The sequence below is a fragment of the Ixodes scapularis genome, unplaced genomic scaffold (genome assembly GCF_016920785.2).
Source record: "Ixodes scapularis isolate PalLabHiFi unplaced genomic scaffold, ASM1692078v2 PGA_scaffold3__209_contigs__length_174095766, whole genome shotgun sequence".
NCBI classification, from domain to species: domain Eukaryota; kingdom Metazoa; phylum Arthropoda; class Arachnida; order Ixodida; family Ixodidae; genus Ixodes; species Ixodes scapularis.
Window position 1 is genome coordinate 30,818,274 of NW_024609868.1, and position 17,953 is coordinate 30,836,226.

Here is a 17,953-nt window from a genome sequence, read left to right on the forward strand (position 1 = left end):
TTGGGTGAGTCCAGAATTGTTTTGAAGAGTGGAAAGCACGTTTGAACTGATGAATTCACTCAAATGGAGATACTTTGAGGACGAATGATGTGGCAAATAGTAAAAATAAATAAACGCTTTTGTATTACGAAATTCCGGTTATTTTCGGGTTCCCCTTCGTATGTCCTTATTTTGAACTCTATGCTCGCCTTTTGCCCGTTGAAGAGCGCGGCGAAAGAGCCGAAGCACGCATCCTCGTCTAGCCGCCGTCTCCTTCCGCACGGTAAAAACGGTGCGTTATGATTTCTGAATATCAATAGACACGCAATCGCACACGTGCCCTCACACACGTACACGCACGCACGTACGCACACACATGCACTTCCGAGCACGCAGGCGAACTTTGGAACGAGTGGAAGAATTAGAACAGACTATACTCCGGTAAGCCAATGCCACAAGCACCAGGGCTCGAGGTCGCTGCTTTGAAGTGTTCTTCCACAGAACGAGCGCTCGCGCTAGAAATGCATGTCTTAAAGTCAGAAGCGCGGGCTAGCTCGCGCTTGTAGCTTTGGCTGCAATCTCAGCACGAATGCATCAAGCTACATTTGACAACAAAGTTGCACACCTCCCACAAAGCTGCACAGGGATCTGCACTTCTAACGATGCAAATTATGTGTAAGCCTCAGGGGCGATAATTAGCGAACCGCTCTGCCTTATGCTATCAGCGCGGATACACGACAGGCATCTTCAGGGTGAACGGAGTACAGGGTGCCTCAAGAATAGACGAATTGCTAAATTACCCAAGCATCAAGCAGAATGCGGGGAATCGGTCTATGCGCTGCATGAGCTGGCCTTCCCCGTATAAAAAGATTCCAAGTAAATATCCCAAATAAGGCGTTGACGATCGCGCGTGCAAGATGCCCTTTGTTTTACGCTTTTGCTTTAAAACAGTTACTGCTGCAAACGCCAGCATATGCGGCGCGTATACCTACATTCTCTGCATTCTCCTCGATATTTAGATAATTTAGCAATAGGCATATTGTAGAATTACGTATTCATAAACTCTGATTGATATCGCACCCATTATAAAGTGACAAACTGCCAACGAAAACGAGTTGTGAAATCTGTTACTTTTGGGGGGCAAAGCGAACAATGTGTTAAAGATTGCAAAGTCCCTTGTAGGAAAAACGGCCCATAGGTGATCTGCGACTGCAGGCATCCTGAATCCAAGCGGAGGTGTCGCTGTGGTCTGCGGATACAATGTCGTCAAGAACACAGCCTCGGCACGCAGCAGCATTGGACTCTGCCAGCAGACCAGCGTGTTCTTCCCTGACTTGACGGTTCGGGAGCACCTAGTGTACTTTGGGAAGGTGAGCGGTGACCGCGGGAAACCTCAGCTGGGTTATATATATATATATATATATATATATATATATATATATATATATATATATATATATATATATATATATATATATGTGCCAGGGTGAAAGACGTATGGGGCTTTAGCTCCTTCCCCCTCTCCGCGCCCCCGAAATCCACCCAACCTTATAATACATATACATATGAATTATTGTCCCCCTTCCCCCCCCCCCCCCCCCCCCCCCCCCCGCACCCGAAGTCATGGAGATCCCAGCCACCTGCGCCCCAAATTCGTTGCTACAGCCCTGGTTGCTTGCAAATAAAAGCAAGGCGTCACCGACCTACGTTACATCAAAACGGGATCTTTTAGCAACCCGTTACCGTGTTCCGCGTATCGCACTACCGGAGCGTTTCGAGCACGCTTTTAAGCGCGCGCCCCGGTGATACCGTGACCGCGGAAAGCGCGCGCTTAAAAGCATTCTTCAAAGTCTCCGGTAGTGCGGTACGCGGAAAACGGTAACGGTTTGCTAAAAGTTATGATTATCGTGCACTTAATGCAAAGGTGCAAGCGAGCTGGACAAGAATGAAAATAACCCTGGAGAAGGGGAACCAGGGGGAAGGGGGCCCCCTGTTTCCCTTCTACAGTTATTACTTTCATTGCTAAAAGTCCTCAATAAAAGGAACGCGCTACCTTTACCGACAAAAAAAAAAAGTAACGCACTTTACTTTTGCGTTACTTTTTTATAGATGAATTAGAATGTTTGACTGTTCTCACGCTAAATGTACGCGCCATATTTCAAGAAACGTTATGTCCATGCAGGAGCCTAAAAAATTACCTTATTTTTTTACGGTTTTGATTTTCAATAGGAATGTGGAATAAGTGCAGAAATTCATATAACTTGGCGACTACATTAAAAAAAAAAAAAAAAAAAAAGTCCCTGCGTCTGTTTTTCCGCACAACACTCGGAGAGCCAATCACCGCAATTTACGGAGGCAGCTCAGCGAATGACGATGCCGAAACATACGTTTAGACCAAAAAACGCACTCTGAGTTGTGACATTAAGCAATGCAAGCGTGTCGTTTTGCCATGCCTATAATGTCACAACTCAGACTGCGTTTTTTTGGTCTAAACATATGTTTCGGCATCGTCATTCGCTGAGCTGCCTCCGCAAGTTGCGGTGATTGGCTCTCCGAGTGTTGTGCGGGAAAGCGGATGCACGGGCTTTTTTTAGAGTGTAGAGGTATTATTCTTGTTCTAAAATAATGGCGACTTTGAAAATCAAGTTGCTATAGGCGTTTCCCCCAAACATTGACCTCGTCTCTCTTAAAAAAGTGTCACGACATTCCTACAGTATAAAAAAAAATAACCTCTTTTCTTCAGCTAAAGGGACTCGCTGATGCCCAAGCCTCGACACAAGCTGATAAGACGCTCAAAGCTGTTGGCCTTGAAGAAAAATCACACGCGCTCACGAGTGGCCTTTCGGGTGGCATGCAGAGGAGGCTGAGCATCGCCATCGCCATCGCTTCCAATCCGCAGGCACGTTCCCGTGTCCTACAACTATGGCGTCTGGAACGCGTCTCTCCGAGAGGTGTGTTTAACCCGTCCAAAAAAAGTGGTCCCTCGATTTCCGCCTGAGAAGTGTCATGATTGCTGCCGCCTCTGGCCGCGATCCTGGCTGTATCACAGTAGCGGTGGTGGATGTGACAGACGCCCGTTCTGCTGCAGCCCGCAGCAGAACAGGCTCCAACTTAGCAGTTGACAGAAGCCTCGGTAGATTTGGGACGTCGTGACGACTGCGACACCGCGTTTGCTCGCGCTTTTGTGCCGGAACTTCAGCAGCCAACCACGAGGATCGCGACATCTGACAGCGTGACACTCCTGTTTTTGTGACGTCATTTGTGGCCACTTCGGGACCATTTATAGGAAGCTAAACAGACCAGTCAGAGGCGTCTTCTATAGGCACCGTTATATAACAGCGGCTTCTTACGCGACCCTAGGTGGTCATCTTGGACGAACCGTCTGCGGGCCTGGACGTCGAGAACAAGCGGGAAATTTGGGACTTGTTGCTGGGCATGCGCAGCAAGAGCACGCTGATCATCTCCACGCACGACATGGAGGAGGCCGACATCCTGGCGGATCGGATCATCGTGATGGCCGATGGCAGGGTCCTGTGCAGCGGTTCGCCTGCTTTCCTCAAGAAGGCTTACGGTACGGATCGTTTCATCGCAGCTTATGAAATGCACGGCGAGTTCCAAGTGCTTCGTTTCGTATCAGTCGAGAAGAACGCCGCAGAGCTAATCACGATTTAAGAAGCGTGAACGTATAGTACGCCCTCGTTTCTGGAGCTCTCCGTGAGTATGTGGGTAGAAACTGAGGGATAGGAGGAGACCAGCGCGGGAAGCCAAAGCGCCGAGCTCTAGTTGGAATGATTAGTGGGTAAACCGAAAGCTAGCTGCACTTGTCTTTACTGGCTCTTCTACCGCGAACGCTGGCGTCAGGCGTTTGGAGTTCGCGTTCGAACGCGTTCCAACAGCCAGTAGGGACAAAGGCAGTTAGTTAGCTTTGCGACTACTCATAACTAATTTCAACCAGAGCTCGGTGTTCTGACGCCCCCCGCGCGTCCACGTCTCCTCCACTCCCTCAGCTTCTACTCGCATTTCTACTCCGTCTCACTAAAACCGTGCAGTACAGCCAAAGCTGCAGAGAGTGTATCCCAACCTGTTCAAGAGGAGGGAATGGAGGAACGGAAGAATCACAGCCCCCGTCCCTCCTTTCCCTCCGCTTGAACAGGTTGGCATGCGCTCTCAAAGCGATGATGTCATGGAGCCAATCAAGCTGCTCTAAAAGTGCATAGTCACGGCACTCATCACCTCGGCTTCGATTGGAAGGATAGCGGGTAGAGCTCAAAGCTATCTGTCTCGAGGTCAACCCACTATCCTTCCAATCTAGCCGATCGGAGCTCGGCGTTTTCACGTCCTCGCCACCCCCTGCGCAAGAAGCGGATCGACCAACCTGCGCTCCGCATTGCATCGGCTGCGGTCAGACTCGCGGTGAAACGAAGTATGGGCAGTTTCTTTCAAAAGACATACAGTCGGGGCTCTTCTGTTTTGGACATTGTACCTCTTCCAAGATTTTGTTGACTTTCGCTTCTCTCCCTTCCAACATCCGTTTATCATCTAATGTAAATTCGCCGTCTCACGGCAGGCGTCGGCTATCAACTGCGCATCGTCAAGGACCCCAAGGGACTCGACCTGTCCCAAGTCCTACGGGCGGTACGGAAAGCGGCTCCCAAAGCGGAAGCAGACGACAAGATGAAGGAGGCCATCGTCTCGCTCAACACGCTGAGTCACGCGGGATTCGTCCGGATGTTCAAAGAGCTGGAGGAGCGCGGGACCGAGCTTGGCATCAAGGCCATCGGCGTAATGGTTGCCACCCTCGGGGATGTCTACATTAAGTAAGAAACTCGGCGTTCATATTGTACTCCGTTTTCAGATTATCTTTGTGTGTTTCGGATCACCGGCCAAACCAATCACGCAGAGCAAAAAGACGCCGGATGACCGCGCATTTCCTGGGCCTGATTGGTTTATAGCCGGTGATTTGAAAAGCGCAAAGACGACGGGCATTGCGACGATGCACGTTTGGCTCTACTTGAATGAATGGCTCGTGTCGGATCGTATACTGTTGGATGCGGTCGGATTCTACCTGAAACAGAGTGTAACTATACCTTTTTTTTTTGCGACCCCAATCAAATTGTTGAGATGAGTTAACGTATCCCTCCTTTCGTCAAACCTAACTAGAAAAAAAGAAACTCGAACGTCCATTGTAATAAAATTTCAGTAGGTTATCCGGCCAGATGTAATGAGAAACTCAGAATACAGTTCAGGTGCAATAAAAGCCGTGACTGTCAGCCAGTGTTGTTTTGCCAAATACTCAACAAAAGTATTTAAGATAAGATACGAAATACCCATTTGAAAATGTATTGAGAGTAGTGTTCAAGTTACTTTTGTACGAACTATCTTGAGTAGGGTACAAATACTTTGAAAAAGAAATTGAATCCCTTTCCAAGATACTTGGCAAGTTTTGAAAGCTGGTAATGAAAGAATGAAAAGTCAGAAAGGAGTGCTCTATTTGTGATGACTTCTCTGAAAATCACAATTTGTTGTGACCTTCAAGAACTTCAACAAGTACCTTAGCTGCTGCAATTGAAGTTTGCTCTTAAATAATTCGGGATATGCAACATAATGCGTGCCGAAATAGTTTAGGAACAAACGGGACTCAGGTATCGTACACACGGCAGGCTCGGCACATGGCGCATTCAGCAATAACTCTTTTATATGCCCCGCTGCGATTCGAGTGACTTTGACATGTAGTCCGGCGTTGCATATCCATAACAGCCGAACTAAAAGTTTATCAGGAAGCCAGACTTCTTAATGAGCATGCGAGTAAGCGACACACGCGCACGCTCAGGAGAAATAAGGCCCGTTCACACTCTTGCAACCGAGTACGACCGAGAGAGACCAGACCGGTTTTTAAGCCTTTTGAGACTTCTTAGAACCGGATGCGCTGCAGCGGAGCTGGTCTTAAGAGATCGCAAGATGCTTAAAACCCGGTCTGGTCTCTCTCGGTCTTACTCGGTCGCAAGAGTGTGAACGGGCCTATATATGCTCAAGGACAGCAACCTCTGTCCCTGATTAACAACCAAGAGCGAGTACTTTGTCCCTCCAGTCAAAAGCGAGAAGCACCTGTACCTTCAACATGACAACAAAACAAAACAAGAATATTAGGAAGGACAAGGGGGAAACACAGGAGAGTCTCCACAAAACCGCTTCTAATAGCCCTTCCCTCGCCCCCTCCTGAGCCAGTTGAGACCATGAATATACTAGTTTATAAATGAGTCCGCCTGGCGGAAAACTAGTTTTGAGGATTTTAAAGGGGCTCTGACACCCCAAAGGTCGTATTTATTTTTATTGTCTAAAACGATGCAAGTTGCAGTCATAGACACGCAAAAAAAAAAAACGCATCGCGAAAAAAAATTTTCCCGCGCGCGCGCGCGCCTTTTTATTTTTGGCGTTTGATTTTTTCGCCTCTCGCCTCCTCGCTTCTTTTGATCGGTGACGTCAAGAATCATGAAATTTAGAAGCTTTGTAGGCGACATCTCTATAACATTTAATTACGGCAATCCTAAAACATGTTTTTTAACGCAATTGCGAACGCACTACGGCCCTTCTTTTTGAAATACCAAAAATCGGGAGTTCGTTGTGGTGCCGTCTCCTGGATTTGTATCCTCCAACGGAAAACGGGCGACACCGCTCAAAACCGGTCCGCCGCAACGCCTGCGCTCGCTCCTTTCCTCCTCGCTTTGGGTCGCCATGGCAACAGCAGGGAGTGGTGAAAGGAAGTGGACTCTCAGGACTCCGCAATTTTTGACGTCAAGGCACCGGCGCCGATCGCGCGGGAACTTCGAATTCGGCATTTGGAAATTGTTTTTTTACTTCACAAATACTGAATTCCCAAATTTCAGATTTTGAGGGTAATGTCCCGGCATCGTTTTCAATCGTTTCGGATAATAAAAAAAAAATATGATTTTGATGTGTCAGTGCCCCTTTAAGGAAGGAACAAGAAAAGAGGACAAGAGGACACGGGCGTCCTTGGGGCTATCCATTTGGTCCTTTGTTGGCATTTGCAGGCTGCGTTTTACTTTGCTCGTGTCTTGTGTCCTGTTCTGTGTTCGGTAGCTTGGCTCCAAGTTTGTAGTCAGTTCGGCTTTGCCCTGGAGTCTGATGATCCATAGTTGCGTAGATAATTCCGGAATTTTTTTTTCCAAAAAAGAAAAAAAAAGATCCCCAGAATTATCTACGCAACTATGGATATGGATACGCAACTATGGATACTGAATACAAGGTAATACAACAGGCAATTATGATAAAGTAGCAAATACTCTAGACTAAACGTATTTGACAGGTACCAAAATACTACTAAAAGTATTTGAAATACAGTATCTTGATTAGAGTATTTAAGATAGGCAATGTGCATGCGCAGAACGTGTATTTGGAAAATGTCTGATCTCTTGGTTTCATTCGTATATAAAATAGAAAAAAAAAATTGTGCCTTCCCTGCGTAACGACTTTTTCCACCAAAAAAAAAAAAACAAAAAAACATGAAATGGGAATGAGCCACCAAACTTTCTGTTAGTTTTTTTTTTTTTTTCTGTTTAAAATTTAATTATGTGCACCCGGGGTTGGATTTAGGCTTCGATCCAGTCGGACTGACTTAATGTACCCCCCCCCCCCCCCCAATATGTATCCAGATTCTTTATCCGATCACTAACTTAATAATTACAGTCACGGAAGGTGATATAAATCCACACCTGACTTAGGACTTTATAGGAAACCTTAGTGGTGGATCAAACGAGTGAAGAAGATAAATCTACGAGCTCCAAGGCGGGCATGTGGCAAGTGTTTGGCACTGACAGAGGCTGACACTCATCGACGTCATACATTGTTGTTAAACGGAACGAGAGTTTCAATCTGTATTTTAACATGTCTAGGGACCCTATATAAAACTAATAGTTCATAACTGGGAATAGGAAGCATATTTCTTGATATTGAAATCTATCTATGTAGGATAAACCTTGAGTGGGTTCCAGACGGCTTACAACCAAAGGCGGACTACATGCCTAACGGTGAGTATTGAAGTTGTTGCTTGTGAAAGAAAGAAGCGTGCAGTCTTCTTTGCTTATCCCTGACAAGATTTTTGTGCGTAGAATACGTTTTGGAGTCAGTAAATATCTCTGCAGTCGTTTTAGTACTGAGCCCCAAACCACCACACCAACGAGAACGCCTCAGGTTATATGACTTGTTCTGTCGCTGACCGTTTCTCCTTCTTCCTCCTCCTCCATCATCACGATGATGATGGAGGAGGAGGAGGGACGTCATTATGGGAAACGTTCCACGTTTCTGAAAACAAAAAGTGTCTCCGGCAGTTTTAGTTAAAGCCTCGAATAACTGGCAAAAATGATTTAGAGCACCCAATATGGTTCAAGTGTCGTTACTTTGAAGAGTGCTCTTATTCAGGGGCTCTAGTTTATGCTATGGTCACTGATGGATAGACTTTGATTAGGTAGCCTTGATAGAGCTTTAGTATCGTGCTGCCGTCGCCATTTTGTGGTCGTCGTTTGATTGTCACTTTGTGTGATTTGAGGACTACCAGCAGCTAAGCCTTTACTCTAACCCTCGCAGAAAAGGATGTGGCCATCGCCGGCTCGGTGTCAGGCACCCGACCTGGTGCCGCCAGACAGCTGGGGGCGCTCCTGACCAAGCGCGCCATCTTCTTTTCCCGATCCCACTTCCTGATCCTCTTGGTCTTTCTGACTCCGGCCCTGGTATTTCTGTTGGCGTTCGACGGCAATCGGGAGCGTTTGCTCGAGACGTCCGTCAATACTCGAAGTCTCCCACTGTCTATGAAGACCCTCTACGGCGACGCGCACGCGTTCGCCCAGCATGACGTGGCGGCCAAGGATTATTTCGACCAGTACCGGCCACTGGTCGAGAGTGAAGATGCCAGACTGCGAATATTCAAGGATGCCACCAACGCGTTGCTGGCCGAAGCCCAGGAGGACTACGTTGCGTTCAGCCAGGCCTACCTACTCGGCGGTGTGTTCGAGGGAAAGAGGTCGGTTCCCCTTTCTATTTCACGAAAATAACGAATCGCGGAACAGTCTCGGGCTGCGAGCCTCACCGAAATGCTAACGACCCTTTTCATAAAAATTCCCCAAGAAGGCGCTGCTGTATTTTACATCCCTGCGAACTTCCGGTTAAATAGGAGGACAAATAATCCCCCACCACAACACCATTTGTGCAACGTTCATAAAAGATTTCACCACCAACAGACCCCAAGCGACGCCATGCGCTAAAGGGCGCCCCTACTACCGCGCAGAGAAACTATTGGGCAGATCGCCAACACAAACTAACGTTATTAGATTAGCTCAGTTATGCGGAACTGCTCATACTCGCTGCGTGCACGAGCACTTCCCCCCCTGTCTCTCAACACGGCTCGTCTCCCGTCGTTCGACGCGCCGGATGCCTGTTACGACAGCTGCAGTGTATTCTATGAAATACGTACATGTACATTCTGAAGCACGGCGTCTAGATGGCGTTTTAGCTCTGCTCTGTGGAACGCACAGCTATGAAACGAAAATCCAGATGGCACGGGTATTCCCCTCCGCGGGAGTTCCACAACTAAAGTAATCTAGTAACGTTCACACGAACTCAGCTCTGTTACGTCACGACGCGGTGGTGGCAACGTTATTCGATTAGCTCAGTTACGGAACTGCTCATAGACGCTGCTTACTAGCAGAAACCTCCTCACTCACCACAACTCGCCCCCCTTTCGTTCGACGCGCCACACGGCTGCAGCGTATTCTATGGAATACTTACGTTCCGAAGCGCAGCGTCTGGATGGCGTTCTACCGTGCTCTATGGAACAAACAGTTTTGAAACGAAAATCTAGATGGCGCTTCAAACGACGGGAGGCCCGAGGGGAGGACTGAAGCGAGTGAGGCGGGGTACCCCCTTCTGCAGGAGTTCCACCAATGAGATTATCTAGTAACGTTGGGTGGTAGCGCATCGGGCGTACTTCTGATCTGGGGATGTGGGCGGAAGTCGCCGTGCGGGAGGTTCATCCCTGTGATATTTTGGAAGAAACGGTAAAAACCTACCTTCTCGTCAAAACGCCACGACTCGGATTGTACCCAAAAGAGGCGGGAAGCTTTGAAGGTCAGTTTTCGTGTGTTTTCTGCCTGCTCGGTTTGTCCACGAACGTGGATAGGGGACGTGAAAATGGAAAACAAAACGCCCTCGGACCACGATTGCTTGTACGGGAAGCACTTTGGATTGAATTCACGGATACTTGTGGTCGTCATATCAATTTGTTTTTTTTACAACATGAATACGGGAAAACTGCCAAGTTCTATACGGATGATCTGCGGACTACGTTCGGTGCGTCTTTCAGCTCTAACGGCCGCCTGATCGTTCAAACTGTTGTCTGCTCTTTCAAACGTTTTGTTTGTTGTCGTCTGCTCGTTCAAACGACAGCGGCCCGTAGGCCAAACGTTGACCCGGTAATTGCGATAACATGTAAGTGCAGGCCTCAAAAGAGTTTTACACTTGAAGGTTGGTTGGGGTAAGTAGGCTAGGTGTAAACGGTCGATACAAGGAGATTTTGATAATTGTTACCAGAGGCCATCACCTACTTGTTATGCCTGATTCACTTGATTCGATTCTGCTTGCGACTTTCAGGAACTTCGACTTCAGTCACCCTTGAATCTGAGGTGTATCTACGAGGCAATACAGTTCCGTTTTAACTTGACCTTCACAATTTTGTTTATGATATTGCAGTACATATGTTTAGACCAAAAAACGCAGTCTGAGTTGTGACAGTAAGCAATGCAAGGGCGTGACGTTTTGCATTTCTTAATGTCACAAGTCAGACTGCGTTTTTTGGTCTAAACATATGTTTCGGCATTGTCATTCGCTGAGCTGCCTCCGTAAGTTGCGATGATTGGCTCTCCGAGTGTTGTGCGTGAAAGTAGACGCACAGACTTTTTTTAGAGTGCAGGGGTCTAAATGCAAGGACGCAAAGGTTAGTCCTGGGGGTCCAACTTTGACGGGACTGACGGTAGGGGAGCAAAAGTCCCCGTTAGTCCCCAGCGAACTAATGGCAGTGTCAGCGCATTCACTGCCCTAGGGTCAGAGCCGCGCAACGGTCGTGTCTACCCACCCCCTTGATGCAGTGTGCCCTCCCGTCACCCGCGTGTCGTCCACGTAGAAGATCCTCCGACAATCTTGTCGGTCACGTGTTATCACATGCAGGCACCTCTGCTGCCAGGCGATGATGTCGTCTTGTTCCATCAGCCGCGAGCTTCGTTTCCTCTTGTCATGCTCGAATCCGATGCAGTGGAGAAGGCGACGCACAGTCCAGGCCTTCAACGAGGGGAGTTCAGTGCTCGTGCAGTATTCGGCCATTATCTTTTTGACCGTGGGGACCTCGTTCTGTTGAAAGAAACAGTGGACGCACGTTCTCAGCACGCGCAACGGGGAGTCACCGTACTTGACGTTGCGCCGCGTCTTGCCTTCACTTGCTGGGCGCTTCTGACAGAGTGTCAACAGTGGTGTACACTCTCAGAAAAAAAGGTGTATTATTACACCCCTTGTCCCATATAATACACCCCAAAACTTCAATTCGACGTACAGCGCCCCATAATCGAACAGGCGGACCCAAAGTTTACGAGGGGCTTGGTAGCCGTGTGGTACAACTTATTATGATAGCTGATGTACGTATTATTGACTACAAAAAAACATTATCGGAGTTTTCTTGGCCGTACTGCAAAAGCTCAGTGTTTTCTTTCTTTGGTCTTTGACAGGTACTACATAAATGTAATAAGTTATATGTCACCGTTATCAAGCCCCTGGTAAAATTTGGTGCCGTCTGTTCGACTATAGGGCGCTGTATGTCGAAATGAAGTTTTGGGGTGTATTATATGGGACAAAAGGGTGTAAGGTGATACCCTTTTTTTTTAGAGTGTAGCACCATTTCCCCGCGTTATTAGCCTCACGTTTCGAAAACCCCGAGTGCCAAAAGTCCCGTCTTTACCGCCCCCGTCCCATGCATATTCCTCTTCGCGTTTCAATCAGCATTGTCCCATGTCTTAACCTAAGATGTTGACGGTCTAGAACAGGTCTCTTCAGTGATGCACTCTGCTGTCATGGAGGAAGCTCAGACTCAGAATAATAGACTTTATCTACATAAATGGATACAAATATCTTGATAATGGAACCGGTGTTTGGTGTTGTGATACGTATGGCGCCATGAGCTGCGGGTTAACAGTTTTTACAGAATCCATTTCGCCGGAAATGGGAATCCGCGCGTGCTTTAGAGCCGAAAGCTTTGATTCAATGCTTGATGCTTGATAAAAACTGTCTTTATGTTGCCATTGACTTACATTTCTGAGCCGCGAATGTGTACCTTAAGAACGAAACCATACCTTAAGAACGAAAACTTTATCTAGTTATTCTTTACTTCAGTCCCATGTATGGCATCATTACGTTACACAAGCTTGCGTGCACACGTTACACAAGCTCGAGGGATACGCGTCATTGCTTTCTCAAACTGGGGCTTTTGAAAGCGGGGCGAAAAGGGCATTTGACACGGGGCTTTTAATATCGGGTGCTTTCGAGGACCACAAGTAAAAAAAAACTGTCCCTCGGTTGTTTTCGCCTTTTTCCTGATCTTGAGGATGGCACGTGCACCAATGCCAAGTAGAAAGCTGGCTTCGATGCAGGACTTCTCCACAGGAAGGCCGGGCTGACCGGCATGGCGGGCGATGCGTATCGCACCTGAATGTTCGCGTTCATTATCCGCTGCCGTGCAACTTGGTTGAGGCCATCGCCGCTCTTATGTTTCTTGTAGAGGCGCCTTGCTGTAAACGGTGATGCTGCACCAGACTCCCTTGACGAAAAAGAGTCGGAGGAATCGTATTTCGCTGTCTCCACATTGGGATTCTTGGGATTCATAACAGAAAACAAAGGCCACTTCGGATTTGTCCAAATTCAAAACGCGGGGGTTTTCAAAACCCGAAACGCAGGGTTTCGGTTTCCTCTGTCTTCCCTGTTTAACAAACGCAGCGAATGTACCTAATTCGTGTAGGATGGTTACCAAGCCAAAACCAACAACCATATGTGCATTACTTAAAATAAATTATAATTCATATTTGTTTGCAGAGCAAGGGATGCTTTATTTTTGCCTCCTAATTCATATAATTGCACTTTTGCTCCAACTTTTTTTTTCTAATAATAGATATATTAACATTTTTATTAACGAACAATTTTCGTGGCCACTGAAGCTTTTTCTTTTTATATTTTTTACTTCGGTTTTCCGGAGCCAGTAATGTAGAAGCCTAAACCACATTATTTGCCCGGATAGGTGGTGCAAGCTGCCGCCTGTTACAAGGTCTGTAGCCAATATCTATCCATTGGAGCAGGAGGGGCGTTTTCAGGGAACTATTGTCTCGACTGCTGAGGCGTTTGAAGCAGGCGCATCACGCTTGTGAAGAGGTACTTGTACTCTCCTGTTGGCTTGTAACCTACTGTAGTGTTCAGAGGTCAAGAATAGGTTAGCGTCAAATCTGTTGGAGAGTTTTGGATAATCCTATAAGGAAACCGATCACCTGGAATATGTTTAATAACACAGCAGAAAGGGCCTGGCTAAATCTCCAACTTCGTCGTTTTAGTAGCATGGAAACGTTCTAGAACTTCTGACATAAAAAAAGCTCGAAGCAGCGATTGGTAACCGCCTGGGACCCAGGAGACTGCTTGGGTTTTTAAACATAAAAACGTCCTATTCCGGAGTGAAGCAAAATAAATAAATCGGACTATGTGCGACATCTCAGCGAACTTCTCACTTTAGTTCCTATTGTATCGAATTGATTTGATGAGGGGCGGGTAGGGGTGGCCAAACTGCGGCTCGCGAGCCGCATACGGTTCCTCGAGTGTCCAAGTGCGGCTCCCTGGTAAGCGTGCCCCCTTTCCTCTCCCGTGCCCCCCAAGACAAAAAAAAAAAAAAAAAGTTCTAGAATGAAAAGAAATAGCTCACAATCTTGGCAACCTTGTACTACACTACGTAAATACGGCTGGAGTACTTTTTACACATAGATGTGTCCAGTGACCCTATCTCCTTTATTGTTCTAGAAATAATTTCGAACCGTATACGTGACTGGTTAGCGAACCCTGCATTTATTTTTTATTAGCGGTTGAAGAAAAGTTCTGCTGCCTGGTGTTATTTGTTGCAGTCGACAAATATTCTTGTCCCCTTTGAAAAGGACTCTTCTCTCCATATCGTTTCTTGTGATCCCAAGGATTCCGCTTTTATCCTTGAACGTACACGACGACAAAAAAGCTTCTTGGTCGCTGACGTTGCGTTCGAATATGCTTGGGGTTCCAATAGTTCCAGTAAACTTAGGTAAAGTGAGAAACTTTCCTACCCAATGTCTTTGCTCGGCCCCTTTACTTTCAGGCTCGAGAGCTGGTACAACCCTTTCGCTCCCCTCAGCCATGCGATCGGCGTCAACCTTCTGGACACTGCGCTCCTCCGTCTGCTGACCGGGAAACACGCCGCCCGAATCCGAACCACGATCAAAGTGACCGCGAACCCCTTGGCGGGCCAAACAGAGCAACAGAAGCGCCAAATGGGAACCGTGAACTCGATGGTTCAGATGTTCTTCGGACTGCTTTCATGGACCTTCGTCGCCCCGGCGGTGGTGGGCCTGCTGCTCTCCGACTTCGTCATCTTCCCGTTCACGGAGACCGCCAGCCACGCCAAAGAGCTCCAGCTCATGACCGGCGTTTCCGGTTACCTGTACTGTCTGTCCAACTTTTTCTTCGACCTCGTCGTCTACCTGGTGGCCTTTGTTCCGCTGGCCGTGTGCTTCGTCTTTCTGTACAGCCTGGAGACGCAGTCGTACGGTAACAAACTTGTTAATCCGGTAGCATTTCTTTAACGACGTGTTGGAGCTGTGCAGGTTGGGTCATGCTTGTGGATAGAAGCAGCCTTTCTTCTTATAGTATGCAGGCTGTTTGTATTTTAAACTTCCTAAATTTGTTTAAAAAAAAAAACGTAAAAGCTACATAAATGCGGTCTACGCAGGGGAGTCATACGTCCAGGGGACAAATATATAGGACTAATCCTCACAAGTCAGATAAATAACTAATTGTCGCTGATAAACTTTTTAACTAGTGAAAATAAATATATAGGTACAATTATAAACTTGATCAGCGTCAATGAAAACCACTAAATCTGTCCATTTCAGAAAGACTGTGAGCACGGGTGACGCGGACTAGTGCGCTAACGTTACTGTACTCGTGCAACGGGCGCAAGCCCGGCGGTATGTAAAAACGCGAATGATAGACAGAAAACCCGCCCAGGCGTTTTTTCGCACATCGAGGCTTGCGCCTGCTGCAAAAGGCGACTTTAGCGCGCCACCGCACTTCCCGCACGATTTCAATCTTTCCAAATTTAGTGGTTTAGTGGTTTTCGATGATTCTCAGCAAGTTTGTGTTTGTAACCATGTGTTTCTATTCATTAAATAAAATTAACACATTTGAGTCAATAATCCGAATTATCGCGACGATTAGCCCTCTATATTGTGTCCCCTTGGCTATATAACTTGCCTGCACAGACTGCGCATTAATCCACCTTTAACTCTTTTTTTTTAACAATGCTGTAGTGGCTAAACAAGACCTTGTACTTTTCAGAAAAAAAGATAAATAAATAAATGAAACTCAAAGGTATATCAATTAATATGCTACGTCCCTTGTAGAATTCCTACCGCTAAACGTCACCTCTATGTTAAGGCAATAAGTTTCAAATTTCAAGTTTCTTTATGTTACCTTCATACCAGAAAAAAAGAAGGAGAAAAAGCAGTACAAAACTGCTTGACAGAGCCCCCTCCTCCCTCAAATGCGGAGAAAGCTCTCAAAATATAAAAAAAAGAAGTTCAAGAATACATAACTCGAAAAACCAGTAAAGATAGTAGGGTGATTCCACGAGAGATCGAGCCTGCAGGTCCACTCAACATTTTTATTTTTTCTGGTTTATTTTTTTGTGATGTACACACAAATAAATCGCACGAAACTGAACTTTTTTTTTCTCGAAAACTTCTTACTACGAGAAAAAAAAAAAAAGAAAAATGTTTCACGATTGCTCCCACCGCGGACTGCATTAGTTGCCACCTTTGCGGTCCTGTGGAAGGCAGGCAGAAAGTGGTAGGCCAAAAATGTTTCCTGTCCCACGTAACACATCAAAGTTTAAGTCAACCGCATGCAGTTGTTATGTGCCTTATGAAATAAAACATCATATAAAAAATAATGCGTTTTGACGAGGTGCAACAAATACACAAACTTTCAGGCCTTCTACCTCAATGAGGCAAAATGTATGGCATTAGCGACTTTGAAAACTATACATAATATAAGCCAGTGCATCTAAATTATTCTTGCAAAATATGAACTTCCAATAAAAATATAAACATAGAAAAAACATTTTGAAAAACACATTTTCAAAAAAATATTTATATTTAAAAAACAAAATAAAAGAACGCCCGGTCTCGATTTCGTTAAAACTCTGGGGTACAACTCTCCTTAGGCCAGGCGAAAAGAACGTACAAACATGTTGCACCATTTGTTTGGTACAAAAGTTCTAAGCGGTCAAAATGGCGGTGTCGAAGCGTCTTCACTGCGGCGTTTTTCGCTTCACCCCACCCTGAACTGAGGGTCAATAAAAATGTTTTCTCTCTCTCTCCCCCGCTGCTGGTATCTTTTTTTTTTTTTTTTTAGAAAAAGTATTTTTTTTTCGCCACAAATAATAAATTTGTGTTGTAGCTTGCTGTAATAAAAACATCTTTCCTGATTATTTTTTTTCTTCTGGTTGTTTACGGGCACTCGTGAAAGTTTACTCTCCTTGATCGCGCTTGGACTTCTCATGTCTCGTTTATTCAAATTCTAGGGAATAAAAGAACGACGCCTCAGGTACAAGGTAACGGGGCGCTTATACTACGGCGAAGCCGAGGAGGAGGTTTGTTTATGTTTGCCACGCGGTATACGTGGTTCGCGGTCGCTGTCGCTGTCAGGAGCTCGTAAGATATTTGAGCTCACGTTTATCGCGGGGAAAACGTACACATCCCCTTGGCTCCGCCTTAACATAAGCACCCCGTATCCTTGTACCCGGGGCGTTGTGCCTTCATTCTCTAAAGTTCCAATGAACGAGACTCGAGCAGACTTCAGCCTAACTTTGGCACGAATAGTTGTCCATGTGCTTCTTTCCTTACGTCTAAATACAACTCCCTGTAACGCCGAATTGGAGCGCATCTCTTGAAGAGGAGGAGGGAAGGGTACTGAGGGGAGGGTATACCCCTCCTCCGTCCTCCTCACCTCGTCATCCTGTCTGCTACTCAGTGTTGTACGGAACGGCGTTCCAAGGAACGGCGTTCCTGGAACGCGTTCCTTTTAGGAGGAACGAAGGAACGCCGTCGTTACATTTTGCATCGGTGGAACTGGGACGGGAACTCCTTGCTTTTTTTACTGAAACGGAAAGAGTAACGGCGTTCCTTTTTTTTTTCGTCCAGTGAGGTAATTTTTAGTTCATTTCTAAGAGGGGAATTCTAGAAGTGTACAAACTATATATATTAAGAAGATATTGTTTTAACTCGTTAACCATTTGGCTGCTTATCGTTGGGTTTACTTTTTGTGTGGCCCTCGCTTAGTAACAGTCGTATGCAGGAGAGCTAGTGGACATTGTAGTGGGCGCTACTGAAGTGATGGTGTTTTTTCTTATTGCTCACCAGAGGACACCATCATTTATAGAGGATTATATAAGGAGCGGCGCGTGAGATTAAAGGGCTTTTTTGGTTGTGGTCACGAGCTGGGCTGTTGTCACTTGGCCGTCGTCCGTTCCGAACGTTCCGAACATGGTGTCAGAAGCTGGTTAACGCCGTCACTATTGCGGAATGTGAACCCCGTATCCAAGTGGTTCGCGTCGGAGCGTCGGGACTTCATCCTCCGGCTC

At 46.5% G+C, this 17,953-nt stretch overlaps 1 protein-coding gene across 1 annotated transcript in view; it reads left to right on the top strand.

The window, feature by feature from the left end:
- LOC120838295 (ATP-binding cassette sub-family A member 17-like) overlaps positions 1-14,894 on the top strand; it is a 37,609-nt gene extending 22,715 nt beyond the window's left edge. Inside the window, exons 3-8 of the mRNA XM_040208149.1 lie at positions 1,195-1,349; positions 3,340-3,586; positions 4,547-4,796; positions 7,966-8,024; positions 8,581-9,013; positions 14,411-14,894. Of these exons, the coding sequence (XP_040064083.1) occupies positions 1,195-1,349; positions 3,340-3,586; positions 4,547-4,796; positions 7,966-8,024; positions 8,581-9,013; positions 14,411-14,894 (1,628 nt within the window). The remainder of the gene's footprint in view (positions 1-1,194; positions 1,350-3,339; positions 3,587-4,546; positions 4,797-7,965; positions 8,025-8,580; positions 9,014-14,410) is intronic.
- The last annotated feature ends 3,059 nt before the right edge of the window (positions 14,895-17,953 follow it).